Genomic DNA, 17,277 nt, shown 5'->3' on the forward strand with positions numbered 1-17,277 from the left:
ACCTCCAGTGTGTGAGACTAGTGCTAAGCTCAGGTGAGGACAACAAGACCCCTGCCAAATAACAAGGCAGTGCTTTTCAAGAAGAGAGATTGGGCATGCTAGGCCTCTGGCCACTGCAGACACTGTGTGTGTCACTTTGTGTATCTAGTTTTATGTGGGAACTTGGGATTCAAACTCAGGTCAGTAGTCTTTGCAGGCAAGGAACTTAAGCATTGAGCCACCTCTTCTAATATCTAATGTTAAAACTGGGTCAGTTGAGTCCTCCTGGTTCTGGTCCCTCTCTGAGTATATCCCAGTCTTCACCTTTCATCTCGGACAACAAGTCTACGATGATTACCACCTGCATTTGAATTACTTTAACAGCTTTTTAATCACTGTTGTTTCCAAAGCTGTATACCCCAGTATCTGGACACAGAGCTGATGTGCTTGCTTTTATGAAATTTTCTGTATAATTCCCCTGTGTTTTACAGTTTGAGGATCACTTTGGTCATGAGCTTTGTGTAGCAGTAACCAAAGGAAGAACACCGCTCTCTAATAGCACTGTTGGTATATGCACCAATCAAGTATGTGAAAATCCCTAAACTTACCTGTTGTGCCCCACGCTCATTACTGAGTGTTCTCAGTTCATCTGAATGAGCCACACAAATCTCATGCAGTGCTGCTAAATCACGGGAAAGGTCAGTTCTAGAATGTTCAGTAGTGTCCGGAAGTTCAGGTACATTCTTTAAAGGAATCATAAAACTGCATTTAGAAACACAAATCTTTAGTTTCTTCTGAAAGGATCCTAAGTGGATACAGTAGATAAGCAGGACTTTTAACATTATTAACATTTACTGTATTTAAATTTAGACATGTTACTTCATACTTATAAGAATTTATTTATTTATTTATTTTGGTTTTTTGAGGCATGGTCTCACTCTGGTCCAGACTGACCTGGAATTAACTATGTAGTCTCAGGGTGGACTTGAACTCATGGCAATCTTCCTACCTCTGCCTTCCAAGTGCTGGGATTAAATAAAGGTGTGCACCACCACATCCGGCAAGAACTTTTATTAGTAAGTAATGAGACACATGTAATGACACAGAATGAAGTAGAATACCAAATTCATATATTTTAATCCTTGAAAGGGCACAGTAAAGATTTCTCTGGTGTACTGATGTAACCTGGTTATAGCTGCAGGTTGTCCAAATTCTGCTGAAGCTCTAATGTGAAAGCTAGACAACCAGGATGACAGTGAATGGAAATACAATCCAATAATGTACGCTTACATTGCTTAGGTGGGTTAACTGAGCCATACTTACTACAGGTATCCAAGTACTTGAAAATTATATACATACCCCAAGTTCATCTAAAAACATGATCATGCGATGTTTGTTGCTTTTGATGAATGGATTGACACCTTCCATGTAAGGCTCCTGAAAAAATTTTAAAGTTACCCTAAGTGCCTTAGAAGAAACTATTCTATAAAGACACCATTCATATAGCAAGAATTCTTATTAATCATATGACAGTATTTTCCTTCTAATGTAAACAGAACACTATATCGAGTAACTGAGGGAATTTTAATGAAAATAAGAGGAAAAAGTCAAGCAGGCACAAACTGTTCATTCAAAAATAACTGGTAAAAAATAGTGAAGGAAGAATCCAGCACATAAAGATGAATTAAAGTATAACCACAAATGCAGTGGGACAATGTATCACATGCTTCAGGTTTCAGATAAATTCAAAAGCTAACCGATTAGAGTAAAATCATAACCCACTTAAAAATATGCTATGACATGTTAACACAAATTGTAAAGATAAATATACATGAGATGAGGACCTCAGTTGTCGATTCCAGAGATGTAGAAAAGAACTTGTAAGAAAAAAACACAAAGGAGCATGCCATCAGGTAAAAGGAAGACCATCTACTGTTGAAAGCAGAAAGAACTGGCAGTAAGCAGTTGAAAATGCACAGCAAAAGCCTAAACCCAATATTCAATTATTCATACACTCAAGCACAGGACACAGCTGGACAAACATGAAAGCAAATGAAAAAAATGTATTTATTACAATCCTAACAATAACAAATGAAGAGTGATGTAGATATCTGAGGATTACTTAATATCAAAATGTTTTTACCTTAGCGCCAAATTCCACAAGATTTGCTAAATTCTGCACAGACTTAGCTACTAATATCAGTGTTCTTGCAGCAATAGGAGATGGGGAGTCTGAAAGACAAATTGTGTAGTTATTGATACTAATTCCAAAGGAACATTCGATAAACTATAAATTCTTTTAGCACTTTAATGTTTCAATGCCATTATAATATGAACATTCTTTCTATTCAGAACTCATGATGTTTAAAAATGTATGATCTAGTTCCATAGGACTTGAGTTAAAAGGGAAAAATTGGACACACTTACTTCTAGTTTTACGGAAAAGGGTACTATAAAACCATTTGATTAATATTTCAAAATAGTCCAAAAAACTGCTTTATTGCTAATAAGACCATCACTCTACAAACCTTTCAGGACAATTCACAAAGGTAATTTCAATCCACTCAGGTTAGCATTTTGAAATCTAAGCAATTTTCTACTCCCCAACATTATTTGCAGTTAACTAATTACAAATAGATCTTAAGAGATTTATTTTAGTGTTGGAAAAGCTTCCCTATACAGCACAGATAACATAATGTAAATAAGTGTATTTGTAGCTATTAAATACAACCTGAAAAGATGTTGTTTTTTGAAGTAGAGTCTCACTCTAGCCCAGGCTGACCTAGAATCCTCCTACCTCTGCCTCTCAAGTGCTGGGATTAAAGGTGTGTAACACCACGCCTAGTAAGATAAACTTTTTAATGTAACAGTGGATTCTAGAGGTAGTTTACTTCACTGCTTGATTTGACATTGTACTCTTTGTCTTAAGTGCTTGAAGTATAAATACTGCTGAGCATAGACCAGCTGACAGAAAGATGGAAGAAGCCATTCTGCATGCTGTTCAATGGGAGAGAGACAAATCAGCAGTGAAGATACACAACAGTGGACACTGCAAGTCTTTAATTTTGCCAGTCAGGCCTAAAGAGCCAACAGGTGCAATAGTGGCACGTCTGTCATAGTGGAAACCAACTGCCCTCTAATTGGACTAGAGGCCCACTCCATGGGAGGGAATACACCCCTGATACTGAAAATTTAAAAAACGAGTAGTCATGAGTCCTAGGAGTGTAACATCTGCTGCTGTCTGGCTAAATGTATATACTATGCTCATCAAACCACCCAGTAAGCAATTCTCTTAAATGTTCATACCAATATATTAATGTTACTCTCACTTTTGGTTAGAGAACCTTCTCTTTTCAGGTGGCAGTGACCTTGGGATGACTCAGATGGCCCCATGGTGCTGGGAAGAAGTGACAGGAGTGCTCAGCACTGCAATATCTCTATCACATCTTCCCAGGCTCAGAGACCATTGTGGAAGAGGTAGTAGAAAGAATGGAAGAGCCAAAGGAAGGGTAGGACTCCTTACAACATGCTCTTCCAGACACAAAATGGTCTGGATATCCATGACCTCACAGTGCCTGACACTACCTACACAAGACCATCATAACAGGAAGAAAAACTCATGCCATCAAAATAAAAGAGACTGAGCCGGGTGTGGTGGCACACGCCTTTAATCCCAGCACCCGGGAGGCAGAGGTAGTTCGAGGCCACCCTGAGACTCCATAGAGAATTTCAAGTCAGCCCGGGATAGAGTGAGACCCTACCTTGAAAAACCACAGAAAATAGGGGGCGGGAGGGGGGGGGTGATAAATTTAAGCTTAAGGAAATCTAGCCTCAGTTTTCCTTAAAATGGAAACTATAGGTACATGCTACCATGCTAAGCTTCCAAAAAGAAAGGAAAAATTATGCACATACGTATGTATTTCAGTTGAGACAGAATCTAGCTACATAACCTAGTCCTTGAGCTATTCCTGTCTTTGCATTTCAAGCACTACAATGACAGTGGCATGTCCATCTTAAAATATTTTTGCCTGGCACAGTGAGGCATGCCTTTAACCCCAGCACTCAAGAGGCAGAGGTAGCATGATCACTATAAATGCGAAGCTGCCTTGGAGCTACTGAATAAAGGTCCAGGTCAGCTTTGGCTTGAATGAGACCCTACTTCAAAAAAAAAAAATTATAAGCAAAAGTACCTTTTTTCAAGGCAGGGTCTCACTCTATCCCAGGCTGACCTGAATTCACTATGGAGTCTCAGGGTGGCCTCAAACTCACAGCAATTCTCTGCCTCCCGAGTGCTGGGATTAAAGGCGTGTGCTGCCACGCCCGTCCCAAAATTACATATTTTTAATACAGCACTGAACTTCAAGTTATTAGCAAAAAAGTGGTTCTGTTTCCTTCTAATCATGGATCATTACAACATTCAAAGTAATGAACTGGACTTCCTGTGAAAGATGCTTACAAATCTGAAAATCATTCTATAGTGAACATATGGCTAAGAAGCTTATGGGAGTTTAAAACAGTGATTAATGTTATGTAACTGGTGCCAAATAATCTTTAATGGGAGAAAGCATGACTGCTTTCTCCATAAATATTCAGGCAGCACTAATGCAGCTGTAGACAGAATTCTAACTTGATCGTAAGACGCTTGGCTTACAGTACTAGTGAGTGATAAGCACAGAAAAGCTCTTCTCAGGGGCAGCTTCAAACCTCGAAATATTAGCCTGACAGTCTGAGGCACAAGGAAGTAGAATATGTATAGTTCTGCCATCTTAACCATTAGAAGCAAGCAAAGTTAAGGTGGAAGGAGGGAAGGAAGAAAAGAGTGCTATAGAACATGATATATTGAGTGTCAGATAATCTTTTAAAATTAAGACTTTAAAAGTACTCGTGAAACTTTATGTTCAGATTTTTTTATCATCAAAAGTTAATTACCTGAAATGATATTAAACATCCGTGGGTTCAGGATGGCAGGACAGATAAGCCGTAGAAAAACAAAGCCACTAATTGGAAAGGAAAAAAATCTTTTTAGAAAATTATATGTACCCAGGGAGATACAGTATTTTAAAAAAATACACACACACACACACATATATACGTGACTATTTAAAGTCCGTAGAACCACAACCTTTATTCTCAGTGTAGGAAAGTCCAAACACAAAATTCATTAAGAAAATAAGCCAAATTTGTGAGTTTAGGTTAGGTATGGAAAGATGTTAAATTTATCAAGTAGCATTTATTGTCTTAGCTATTGTTTATTCTGGACTTGTGGGTTTTTTTATATACTGACAAAGAATTTTTTTTATCGATGAATAGTTCTGTGAAGTTCTAAAAATTTCCATAGCCCAGTGAAGTCTATTATAAATTCAGTTGGTTTTGGCTGTATCAACATTGATGCCAAGTGTTACAAAGGAATTCAAGTCATTATCAGTTGTCCTTGACAGGAAAATGCATGCAACAGATACAATGCTGAAAGTGTTCTTAATAAGATTCTAAAGTTTTCGAAAGTTGTCAAAATTACAAAGTATTAATTTTAAAAAGTATTAAAATGTAACAAGCTATTATACAATTACCTCCTAACTGTACTTTGGGAACAATGCAGTACAATAGTGGTAAACTTACACAGAAATTCCTGCTGTGCCTCCTTGCTTCAGTAGTATGAACTGTCACTGCAGATAATGTTCTAATTCCTTTATAAGAGGAATCTATACTAATAATTAACCTTAACAAACCATTGTTCTCAAAGTAGTTTAAGAAATTTCTGCTACAGGTTAAAATAACTGTCACTATTGTGTTCCTTTCTTATATTTACTTTAAGACGTACTGGCTTGCTGATTCTGACTCCATGAGAATTTCATTTGGATTTCTTCTAGCTTCTGAATGTCCTTACATAAACTTTACTGAAAACATTCAAGTATACTAGGTTCTGTCAACCTGAAACCTGACCTGGCCTCAATGAGCCATTTCAGAATTTCAGTGTGAAAATTTGCTTTCATGACTTTTCAGATGATTTTAAATTAAGAAGGATTTTTGCCATTTACACTATTTAAAAGCCTACTTTAAATAGAAGCCATTACCTTGGGCCCAAAATACCCTGTCATATTACACTCCACCTAGAAAAATTCTGTTGTATTAGTGTAACAGTTACATAATTCCATCAAAAACTTAAAATTTTCTATAATATTATGCTTGTTGATTTTTCTTCCTAATTACTCCTAAAGCCAAGACAGATTGTACAGTTGTTAAGTATGCAGTATCATCACTGAGAAAGGGTGTTTGTTTTGTTTACTTGTGCTCAGGAGCACATGTGAGGCCTCTTGTGTTACACTAGTAATCTACTGCCCAGTTCTATCCCCTAGGCCCCAAGAAACTGTATCTCCTAGAGCAGTAGGTGTTTACTGACAAACTACGAGAAACTATCAGAAAACTAATGTATTTAATACATTGTACTCAATCTTCAGGCACCTTGCACTGATTGAGATTCTGCAACAAAATCAAAGACACTAAGGCTGTGTGGGCCTCAGCAATTGTGCTTTACTTCCTGAGTCTATAACCCTTTACAGACAATTCAACGTCTCTAGATCTGCTTCCTCTTTGGAAAAACGAAGTTAGGATAATGACACTGAAGTCCACACATAAGTTCCCAAATTCTATTACTGCCAAAGCAATTCTAACTACTGAACAAAGACCAGACAGAATCAGAGCTTCAGAACTGGAGGCTCTAGTTGAAGATTAGCCTGGAATCACAGATTGTTACAGACTAGTTAAAATCTAGATACTTTAGTTACTAGTTTTCTCTTTAGCACCAAATCTCTTCATAAATGTTTAAATATGTATGGCTTGTTTACATATAACCAGTTTCTGCTACATACAGTGATCAAAATAAATAATCCCTTACCTAACAACTCTTGTTCTCATGGTGGTATTTGTAGGCCACTTATGCTGAACAGATTTCTGTAAACAGCCATAAATATATCTCAGTGTCCTGCCAAAATAACATAGTTATCTCAATATAGAAAGTAAGTAAAAAACTACTAATCTCATGGCAGCCAGAACCTCATTTACCCAAATGTTCCACATCTTAATGCATTTGGTCTTTCCCAAAGTAATGAGAAACACATGTAGTAACGGGCACAATCCAACGAGTTTACCAACATCAACTTCATTCTTCTTTACTCTATGTTAGTAAGTATGAAACAAGCTATTAGAAATTAGGGTACTGCCAGGCATGGTGATGCACGCTTTAATCCCAGCACTCAGGAGGCAGAGGAAGGAAGATTGCTGTGAGTTCAAAACCAGCCTGAGATTAAAAGTGAGGATACTTAGGAACTAATGTGGCACAAGTTCCAAGCAGAATGACTAACTTGACTCCTTCCATCTGAAGAAGTTCACTAACGTTGGTGGCTTGTGAACAAAATTGGGTACTGACATCTTGTATACATTTTCTGTCCAACACCTCCCCCCCCCACCCCTGTTCTGGGGATATAAACCCAGGTTAGTACTGTACCACTGAGCTGATCCACATGACTGGCTCTCTAGGAGAATATAAAACCAAGTAGATACTAAATGGACAGGTTAGTTATTTTTCATATCTCCTCATATCTGAGACATTAGGCCTCTCTCCACTCATTAGATAGGGGGAATAGGGTCTTGCTCTGTAGCCAATTATCTTGAACTTAATGATTCTCCTGCTTCAATCTCTCCACTTAGAACTACAGGCATGTGCCATGTCTGTAATTTACTTATTATTTTAAAACTGTTTCCAGACTGGGGAGATGGCTGAGCAGTTAAAGGCATTTGCTTGCAAAGCTTAACAGCCTGAGTTCAATTCTCCAGCACCCATGTAAATCCAGATACACAAAGTGGCACATGCATATGGAATTTGATTGTACTGGCTAGAGGCCCTGACACACCCACAGTCTCTCAAATAAATGAATAAAATAAAAAAGTGTATCATTCACCTAATTAAAAAAACTAGACTATAATATAAACACAATAGATAACATTCATGTATTACAGAAAAAGAAACTTTCAAAACACAGGTTAATCAATTTCTTGTTAAATGAAGATTTCATCACTTACGGTGGGAGTATTTCTGAAGCCATGAATATTTTCTCCACAAGCTCTGAAAGTATGTTCAATAGGTGTGCTAAATTAGTGTTCACATCATCATTTTTTTCTAACTTTGATGGACTTAACTAAGAGAAAGAACAAATCAATATATATTCACTTTGACAATGATAAAGGCTGATGCATTGTGGTAAGCAAGCAGCTATTTTTACTTGCATGAAGTAGAATTTTTAAAAGTGGTATGCTATATGGTTCATTCATTCTCAGCTACTCTCAACAGGAAAGTAAACAGTGTTTAATTCAATTTATTTGAAAATAAAACTGGTTAAAATAAAAAATGTTTTGAGTAAGATTAAAAGTTACTTAGTGGTTAAATGATAATCACCAACACCTTAAGCAGAATGACTAACCATTCTTAAAACTCTGAGCAGCCCCAGGCTAAGCATCGTGCTCTACCAGCTTAGTCAGTTTACCTATGAGGTCTGGACTCTCCCCCAGTTCAGACACTTCTACAGACTGTGTTCTCTTGGGTAAGCTCACTAGGGAATTATACCAGATTTCCAACAGTGACCTCATTTTTGTATTTTGTTATAGTGCAAACTGACAACTCATTACAGAGCTTACACTGGAACACTCCCAGTGTTAATATTTCCATATTTAATCAATTCTGTATCAAGTCAGCCTAAATCTTCTAAGATAATTATGCTCAGTATCTTCCTTTGTAAATGCACTACCATAAAAAAATAAAAATAAAAGAGGAGGAATACAGCCATAGAGATGGCTCAGCAGCTAAGACATTTGAATACAAAGCCTAAGGTCAGGGGTTCAATTCCCTAGTACCCACATAAAGCCAGATGTACAAAGTGGCACATATATCTGGAGTTCAAGGGCCTGGCATGACCATCCTATGTTCTCTCTCTTTCCTTGCAAGTAAGTAAGTAAGTAAAATATTTAAAGGAGGAATATATGTGTGTGTGTGTGTGTGTGTGTGTGTGTGTGTGTGTGTGTGTGTGTGTGTATTTATCATAAAGTACTTCTTTTTCTAAGTCTGTTTTGTAAAACATTTTTATTAATCTGTTATAAAGGGCTTAACTACTCTGATAGTTTTAGAAAGTATATTTCCTTTAAGATATAATTTGCTAGAAAGTTCTTATTAAAATGTGGTATTTACTGAAACATTTTAAGATATTAAATTCTTACCTCACAAGACTGTTTGCTTTCCATTATCTTTAAAATGGAGTCTTTTAAAGCATGGTGAACAAACTGCGTAGCAGTGGCTTTCATATATTGCTCCATCAAGGTACTTGCAAGTGTTGTAGCTCGAAACAGGGTAGTGGCTTCATCTACATAAAAATTTATTACATTACTTACAAAGCTATGCCAATACAAACACAATGAAAATCAAATGAACTTATTTTCCTCAATATTTAAGGTTCTTTATGAATATAACTTTTGAAGTATTTATTATATTTTGTATGTGATAGTTTTGTCAACTCTGTAAAAGGCTTTCATATGTATTTAATCATTACCATCATAAATAAGAAGGCATAAACACTATTAATTTCATGTGAAAAAAAATTAAGGATGAAACCAGTTTTATCAAGTGCCTAAGATCAGTCAGCCTGTTAGTGATAAAACAAATAACTAATCCTTGCTTTACTATCTGACTTCACACCTTTAAAACAAAAAGTTGAGTTCCCTTCCAAATAAGATAATATAAAAATACCAGTATTGATGGATTTTATACCAAAACATGGCTATTGAGTTTTAATAGAACTTTAATGAAACAGAAATGTATCAGACAAGATAGTTATGCTGTAAATTACAAACCATTTTATCTATTCCTATTCTGTTCATATACATTTTTATAATTAGGATTTCTGGATTTCACTAGGTTATTTTTGCATGTTAGGAAGCTATTAAAAGCACTGTATGCCTGATGGCCTTAGAAGCTAGAGATAAAAGGAAGCTGATACCCAACCACCATGCAGTGAATTGGTTAAGTAAAATGTAAGGAGACATGCTAAGTATATCAAACAATTCTTGATAGTCAAGCTGTGTGAGCCTTTGAGCCATGACAGAACCTGAATTAGAAATACTAGACCAAGCTGGGCGTGGTGGTGCATGCCTTTAATCCCAGCACTCGGGAGGCAGAGGTAGGAGGATTGCCATGAGTTCAAGGCCACCCTGAGATGACAGAGTTAATTCTAGGTCAGCCTGGACCAGAGTAAGACCCTACCTCGAAAAACCAAAAAGAAAAAAAGAAAGAAATACCAAACCACCACTATCAGAATTAGACTGCATATCCCAACTATGAGTTTTTTGAGTAAAAAAATATAGAATAACTTACTTAGCAATACAATTTAGTAACTTACATTTGAATGCAGTACAAGCTGGATATAAAAAAATCTAATATTCAACCTAATTTTAAAAATATTAAGCACCCACACGTTACCTTCCATGTTTATCTCTCTGTCATTCAGTGTACATAACAACAAGGATTCAAGCTTCTCATGAAGAAAAATCCTCAGGAGAATACTGGCCAGTAGTGTCCGATCTTGTCCACACACATGAGATAAAGCGTAGACGACATGAAGTTCCCTTTGCAGTATAAGCTAAAAATAACATTAAAAAAAAGGCTCCTGAAAGTTCACAGCATGCATTCTCAGTGAGGCCAATATGTTCATTCACACAATGTTATAGTTAAACAGCTATGTTCATTAAATAATTTTATTAAAAATAGAATGATTTTGTGACCTACATATTTTTAGGCCCTGAAAATCAAAATCTCACTACAGAATTTCTTCACCTGTGGCATCAGTGTGCTGCTAACCTGTGAGATTACTATATTTAACCCAAGGGCTTCTTATTAAATATTTCTGTTACTAACGTCATCAAAATAATTAGACCACTAAATAATACCTCTTTAAATTCACTGTACTCTTCTTCTGGCATTATTTTTTCCATAGAATATCGTGCTCGAACCCGCAGGGATCCTGGTTCAATACCTTTTAATGGTATGTGGGAGCTGAGCAGAAACCATTCATCTGTGGCATGCCCTTTTTGTAGCCGGCTCAACTGGCAACGCATAAATACTTTGGAAGAAAAACAAATTGTTATTGCATTAAAGAATTAAAAAAAAATCTAGTCATACTAATAAAATTTCCTGACATTGTGTTCTCCAGTACTGAACACTGTTCCTTACAGTGATTCTCAGTAACATCACAAACTGGATGGTTAATTCCTTGCTTCTTTTATTGACTGAAAGCCTGCTACCATTTGCTAGATGCTAACAATAGGTCAGAGACATGAGTTACAAAGATGATTAAGACACACTTTGAGAACTGTATGGAAGACAGACAAGAAATCAAATATGGGGAAGGACTATAAATGCCACAACAGTGTACTACTGGAATACACAGAAATGCCCATTTAGCCCAGGGAGACCAAGAATCAATTCCAAACAGGTAGCACTTCCGTAGACTTTTAATAGAATATTTCAAAAAATAAATAAATAAAGGGTAAGACTATAGTCCACAAAGAAAGCATAGCTTTCCTTGTGTGTCACTACTGTGATTTTATTTTTAAAAAATCATTCAGAAACCCTTAAAAATGTTAGGCAATTAAAACATAAATATTACACATTATAGTTTGTAGGAAGGTACTAACCTAACAACCTGGTAGGAAAAGCTAAACCCCACCATTTCATCTCAATATGCTGGAGGAGTATGCTACTCGGGGGGACCAAAAAAAAAACTTGAGAGCTTTAAATTTAGTTTGACGGTGAATAATAAACAGCAAAGGAAAGTCAGCATTTGTTCCTTTTTTCTTTGCAGGACAGCAATCAAACCCAGGACCTCTGCATGCTAGACAAATTCTCTACGTTCTAGACAGCGAGCCGCAACTCCAGTCTTAAAGCAGTCTTAAAAGACTGTCTTAGGCTGGAGAGATGGCTCAGAGGTTAATGCACATGCCTGCGAAGCTTAAGGACCCAGGGTTCGATTCTCCAGGTTCCACGTAAGCCAGATGCACATGGTGGCACATGCATCTGGAGTTCATTTGCAGTGGCTAGAGGCCTTGGCGTACCCACTCTCCCTCTCTCTCTACTAAATAAATAAAAATAAAATCTTTAGAAAAAGAAAAGAATGTATTTTAAAATTACATGCTAAATACAGAGAAAAAAAGAAAAAGTTAAAAAGTAGGAGGAGGTCAATGAAGGAAAAATGATCACTCCTCCAATGTTTGCTTCTGAGGAAGAAAGGTAATACATGGCTATTTTAAAACTTACAGACTTTTAAGTTTGTACAATGTAGCTATTTGGGACTTTTTCTTTCCTGCCTATACTCTTTGAACAATCACTATGCTTAGAAGTATAAGAAAAAAATATCTCAAATTATAACACACTTGTTTTGTTACTTCTATTTTATAACATTTCATTATGAAATGAATTCTAAAAATAGATAAAACATGTTTTCTACTTCAGAAAGGTTCTTAGATCAACTTACAGATATCAGGGTCTTTGCTTTTCTTTGTTTTATTACTAAGCGTGATTTCAAATCTATTGATGTCAGGAGGAAGATCACTAAAGAAGCAAGGGGAGAAATAATTACCAAAATGTTCTAGCATCAAGCTATCCATTTCTGCTGAAACCTGAGTGTGCTATGTTTAAGAATTCACAATGTATTAGAAACACAAGAATGACACTTTCCTGACACTCTTAAACTACCAAAATCACTCACAAGTCAGTCAAATAAGTCCTGGAAATGTTGTTTACCATTCTGTGTGACTTTGGCAGTGGTAATATTATTAAATGGCAAACCAAAGATATATATCACTTTAGAAATAAAGGTAAACAAATACAACAGAAGAATCAATTACAACACCTAGGCAAGTTTGGATATACACACCAAAGAAAGAAAATGTAATTATGATTCTCTAAAATGATTTAATAGAAGGATAAAATGTGACTTACTCAAAGACAAACTCTTCTGACCATACTGGGTTCTGCCCTTCTCTTGCATGAGTTTTTGCTACTTGGACGCTATTCAGGTAGATATTACAATATGGATTAGTGAAATGTTTTACTGGGAGTTTGTGGGCTTCTTCAATATGTAAAACAAGGCTGCTGACCTAAAGGAAACACAAACATTACTACCACACATTTCAAGGACTGTACATTAGATTTCAAGAGACAAAAACAATGACTTATTTTTCTGCATCTTTCAAAAATAGGAGTTATACTAAACAATTGTCACTACCCATATTAATATACCAAATGTTCTATCATGTGCTTATCTTGAAGATTTTATTATTGTAAAAGGATCTCACAGCTAAAAGGTATCTTAAGACACTCCTTCAGCTTTCTGCTGTTACAGAAAAAGAAAACAAATCCAAAGAAACTAATTTACTTGTCAGGTTTGATCCAAAACTTAGACCATCACCTCCTACTATTAGATTATATTTCTCTTACTACCTCTTTCTGTGATTGTAGATAAGTCATTCTCTCTGACACTCACCTTTCTTTATTTTTAATTATTTTTATTATTTATTAGAGAGACAAAAAGAGAAGGAGACAGATAAGATAATGGCCACGCCTTCAGTCGCTGCAAACAAACTCCAGATACATGTGATTCCTTAGCATCTGGCTTACATGGGTCCTAGGAATTCAAACCTAGGTCCTTTGGCTTTGCAGGCAAGTGCCTTAACCACTAAACCATCTCTCCAGCCCACTTACCTTTCTTATAAAAACTACTCAATTCTAAAATCTCAGAGTTACCCTGCAGATTTTGGAAAGGATTAGAAATAATCCCTAAGCACACTGCAGTGACTGACACAACAAAAGAACTCCAGAGATAACAGTTGTGACTATATTGACCTACGAACGGCAATGTCATGGATAAAGTTTCACATAAGACAGAGCATGACATTACTTGGGTGAATTCAATTTGATTGTCTATAACTTAAAAAAAAATTACACTACGTATAGAGACATGGCGATTATGTGTAGTGTGTACTTAGTATAATGTCCTTGAGAGAAAGGACAGACTTTGGATTATAGGGAACATTTAGTTACCTAAATACTTGTCCACTTGCAGGAGAACAATGTGTTAAATTCCACAAGCTTATTGGAAATACTTATGAATAGATAAGTCACTTTGCTTCACAAATATATATTGTCTTGAACTTTCTTCAAAATCCCAACAATGTCAAAATTTAACAGACATCTTTTAATTATGTGGTGGGAGGAAAGGCAAGAAATAAAAGGATGCTGATTATGGTGCCTCACACCTGAAACCCAAGCATTCAGATATGGTAACAAGGTAAGAATAACTGTGAGTTCAAGAACAACTTGGGGCCAAAGACGGGACACTAACCTCAAGGAAAAAAAAAAAAAAGTATAAAATAAATGTTATAAAGTTACCCTTACATATCTAGATGAAAGAGAGAGAAAGTCTACCTTAGCTTTCTATAAACAGAAGCATAGACCAAGTTTAGGTTTGAAATAAGATGTGTTATTTCCTAAGAATTACACAGTCTCTACAATTCAAATGTTTATAAGGATTAATAAATGTTTAGTTTTACCTTTTTGAGATAACAAATAAATTGTAAGTTAGTTTCGTATTGCTTTAAATAAGGAGAGTAAGTAGTCCTTCATATTTATTTGACAGGTAGAACAGCTACCAAAGTAGGTATAAAAGGGAATTTCTCTTTCATAAAGAAGTAATTTCTTTCTACAACTGAGGCAGTAACTGATAGCAAGGCTTTGCAATGTCTGAAAAGAAGCCAGGCGTGGTGGCGCACGCCTTTAATCCCAGCACTCCGGAGGCAGAGGTAGGAGGACTGCTGAGAGTTCAAGGCCACCCTGAGACTCCACAGTGAATTTCAGGTCAGCCTGGGCTACAGCGAGACCCTACCTTGAAAAACAAAAACATACAATGTCTGAAAAGGCTGACTCTCTCTTAAAATGTTGGTAAAAATAGCTCCAGTAGAAAAACAAAAAACAAATAAACAAAAAATATGTAGCAAAGTAATAGTGGAAATATGACTGTTACAAAGGAAATACAGCTAAGTTGCACCTGACGAAGGCGTTTGTTGGATGTCCCTGGACTGCTTTTCCTTAAGCTGCAAAATGCTTGAAGACCTTTCATCCAATCCTGCAAAAAAGTAACGCATCATTTCACATAAATACAACTGAGTTTATATGACTTATAATCATCATCTCCTTTTAGTCTTAGAAACACACTGTACTGTATTTTTTTTATGCCCCAGTAAAGAGATACATTATTTAAAGCACACCTGCGGCTCAAGCCTGAGTACCCAAGGTTGAATACTTTTTCAAGTTTGATTTGCAAATCATGTGATAAGCCAGAGCCATGGCAGCTTTTGTAATCCCAACATGCTGACAGGGAGGGGAGGTGGGGACAGGACAAGTTCTTGGAAACTCTCAGTGAACACAGGGAGCAGTGAGAAGAGAGCCCTCCTCATGTGAGGGGGCAGTGAGAATGGCGCCTAGAACTTGTCCTCTAACGACACACACCTTGGCACATGCAAACCTACACTCACACAGGAGCAGATACAAGTGCAATCAGTAAGTCAAAATTTCAAAGGCTTCAATTTACATAGACTCTCTTATGCTGCCAGTAAGGTTACTAAGGAGTGGCTATTAATTAAAAAAATATATATTAATGAAAATGTTTCTCCCAAACAAATACAATTTTGGATTGCAAATGTTTAGGCAATTAGTCTCAATGGGACACACATGCACAGACATCAAAGTGGGAAGGGGACTAGTGAGGAAAGGGGGAAGAGTGGAAGTGGGAAGAGGATAGATAAGAGGATAATGGCAGGAGAATATCAAATATATTACACACATGCATGTAATATCAAAACAAAAATTAAATCCAAAAAAAACTTAAATTGTGATAAAACTAAAAACAAACAAAATGTGTGTACTTAAACTCCAGTAGCCAAAGCAAGTTATGGCATAAACACATTTTGTGAAGAGAGGGCCAATTACAAAACACATTAATAATATGATGATCAATATGCTAAAAATTCTAATTTTTGCCTCTGATTTTGATATGGACAGAAATATAGAAGGGAATGAGAATCATTTTTAAGCTTTTTAAACACAGCATTAGGGCTGAGGAGATGGTTCAGTGGTTAAAGGTGCTACCTTGCAACACCTAATAGCCTGGGTTCAATTCCTCAGTTCCCATGTAAAGTGAGATGCAGAGTGGCACATACATCTGGACTTCATTTACAGGGGCAAGAAGGTCTAATATGCCATACTTTTTCTTTCTCTCTCTCTCTTTGCAAATAAATAATAACATATTTTTAAAAATAAAGTAACATTAGACTTTTAAAAGGTAATTTTGGACAAATATTCAAAATAAACTGTAGAGAATACTTTTAAAATCCTAAATGTGGGCTGGAGAGATGGCTTAGTGGTTAAGCACTTGCCTGTGAAGCCTAAGGACCCCAGTTCAAGGCTCAATTCCACATGACCCATATTAGCCAGATGCACAAGGGGGCACACACATCTGGAGTTCGTTTGCAGTGGCTGGAGGCCTTGGCGCGCCCATTCTCTCTGTCTCACTTTCAAATAAATAAATAAAAACAAAAAAATACAAAATATGCTCAACATATAGTACAAAAGTTTGAAAAAAAAATTTATCTGGAAGTCTGTGTACTACTACTTTATTCAGTCCTATCTCTGGCTTGTTAGCTATTTCCATGAATACAAGATCAAGAAGAGTGTGACTTTAGTATCAGGAAATAGGTATGCATACTCAACAAGGAATTATTCTACGTGACACTTGAAAACAAGTTAAGTGTCACTGAAGTGTGTAAATCTTTATTCAGAGAAAAGGAAAATGGCAAGATTACTAGAAAATAAAATACTAGTTTAAATTTCTTTTCATGAATTGATTTCTAATTTTACAAAATAAGTTAGAAATGTCTTCAGCCCTATTCTCTTTATCTAAGATTAAGATAGGGATATATACCTACAAAACAAAGCATATGTAAGTGAAATTTCACCGTAAGTGAAATGCACATAACATGTATTTCACAAAGATTTGAAGTAAGAAGACACCATATGCTGCTGACACACAGCACAGAGAAACCTGACTGGAATTCAGAAGAAAGTCCGTCCCCAGACAGCCTGTCTAGTGCTGGAAAGTGCTGCATGAGCTACTGGGGAAAATGGCCAACAATGGCACGAGCTAAGCC

General features: G+C 36.3%; 1 protein-coding gene across 1 annotated transcript in view; it reads right to left on the reverse strand.

Moving 5' to 3' along the window:
- Rasa1 (RAS p21 protein activator 1) overlaps positions 1 to 17,277 on the reverse strand; it is an 83,460-nt gene that overhangs the window by 1,779 nt on the left and 64,404 nt on the right. The window contains exons 13-24 of the mRNA XM_004651636.3: positions 15,120 to 15,197; positions 13,016 to 13,173; positions 12,549 to 12,625; positions 10,966 to 11,138; positions 10,499 to 10,658; positions 9,244 to 9,386; positions 8,056 to 8,171; positions 6,872 to 6,958; positions 4,909 to 4,976; positions 2,123 to 2,211; positions 1,339 to 1,416; positions 588 to 722 (exon numbers count right to left, since the gene is read on the reverse strand). Of these exons, the coding sequence (XP_004651693.2) occupies positions 588 to 722; positions 1,339 to 1,416; positions 2,123 to 2,211; positions 4,909 to 4,976; positions 6,872 to 6,958; positions 8,056 to 8,171; positions 9,244 to 9,386; positions 10,499 to 10,658; positions 10,966 to 11,138; positions 12,549 to 12,625; positions 13,016 to 13,173; positions 15,120 to 15,197 (1,362 nt within the window). The remainder of the gene's footprint in view (positions 1 to 587; positions 723 to 1,338; positions 1,417 to 2,122; positions 2,212 to 4,908; positions 4,977 to 6,871; positions 6,959 to 8,055; positions 8,172 to 9,243; positions 9,387 to 10,498; positions 10,659 to 10,965; positions 11,139 to 12,548; positions 12,626 to 13,015; positions 13,174 to 15,119; positions 15,198 to 17,277) is intronic.

Source organism: Jaculus jaculus, chromosome 14 (genome assembly GCF_020740685.1).
Source record: "Jaculus jaculus isolate mJacJac1 chromosome 14, mJacJac1.mat.Y.cur, whole genome shotgun sequence".
NCBI lineage: Eukaryota > Metazoa > Chordata > Mammalia > Rodentia > Dipodidae > Jaculus > Jaculus jaculus.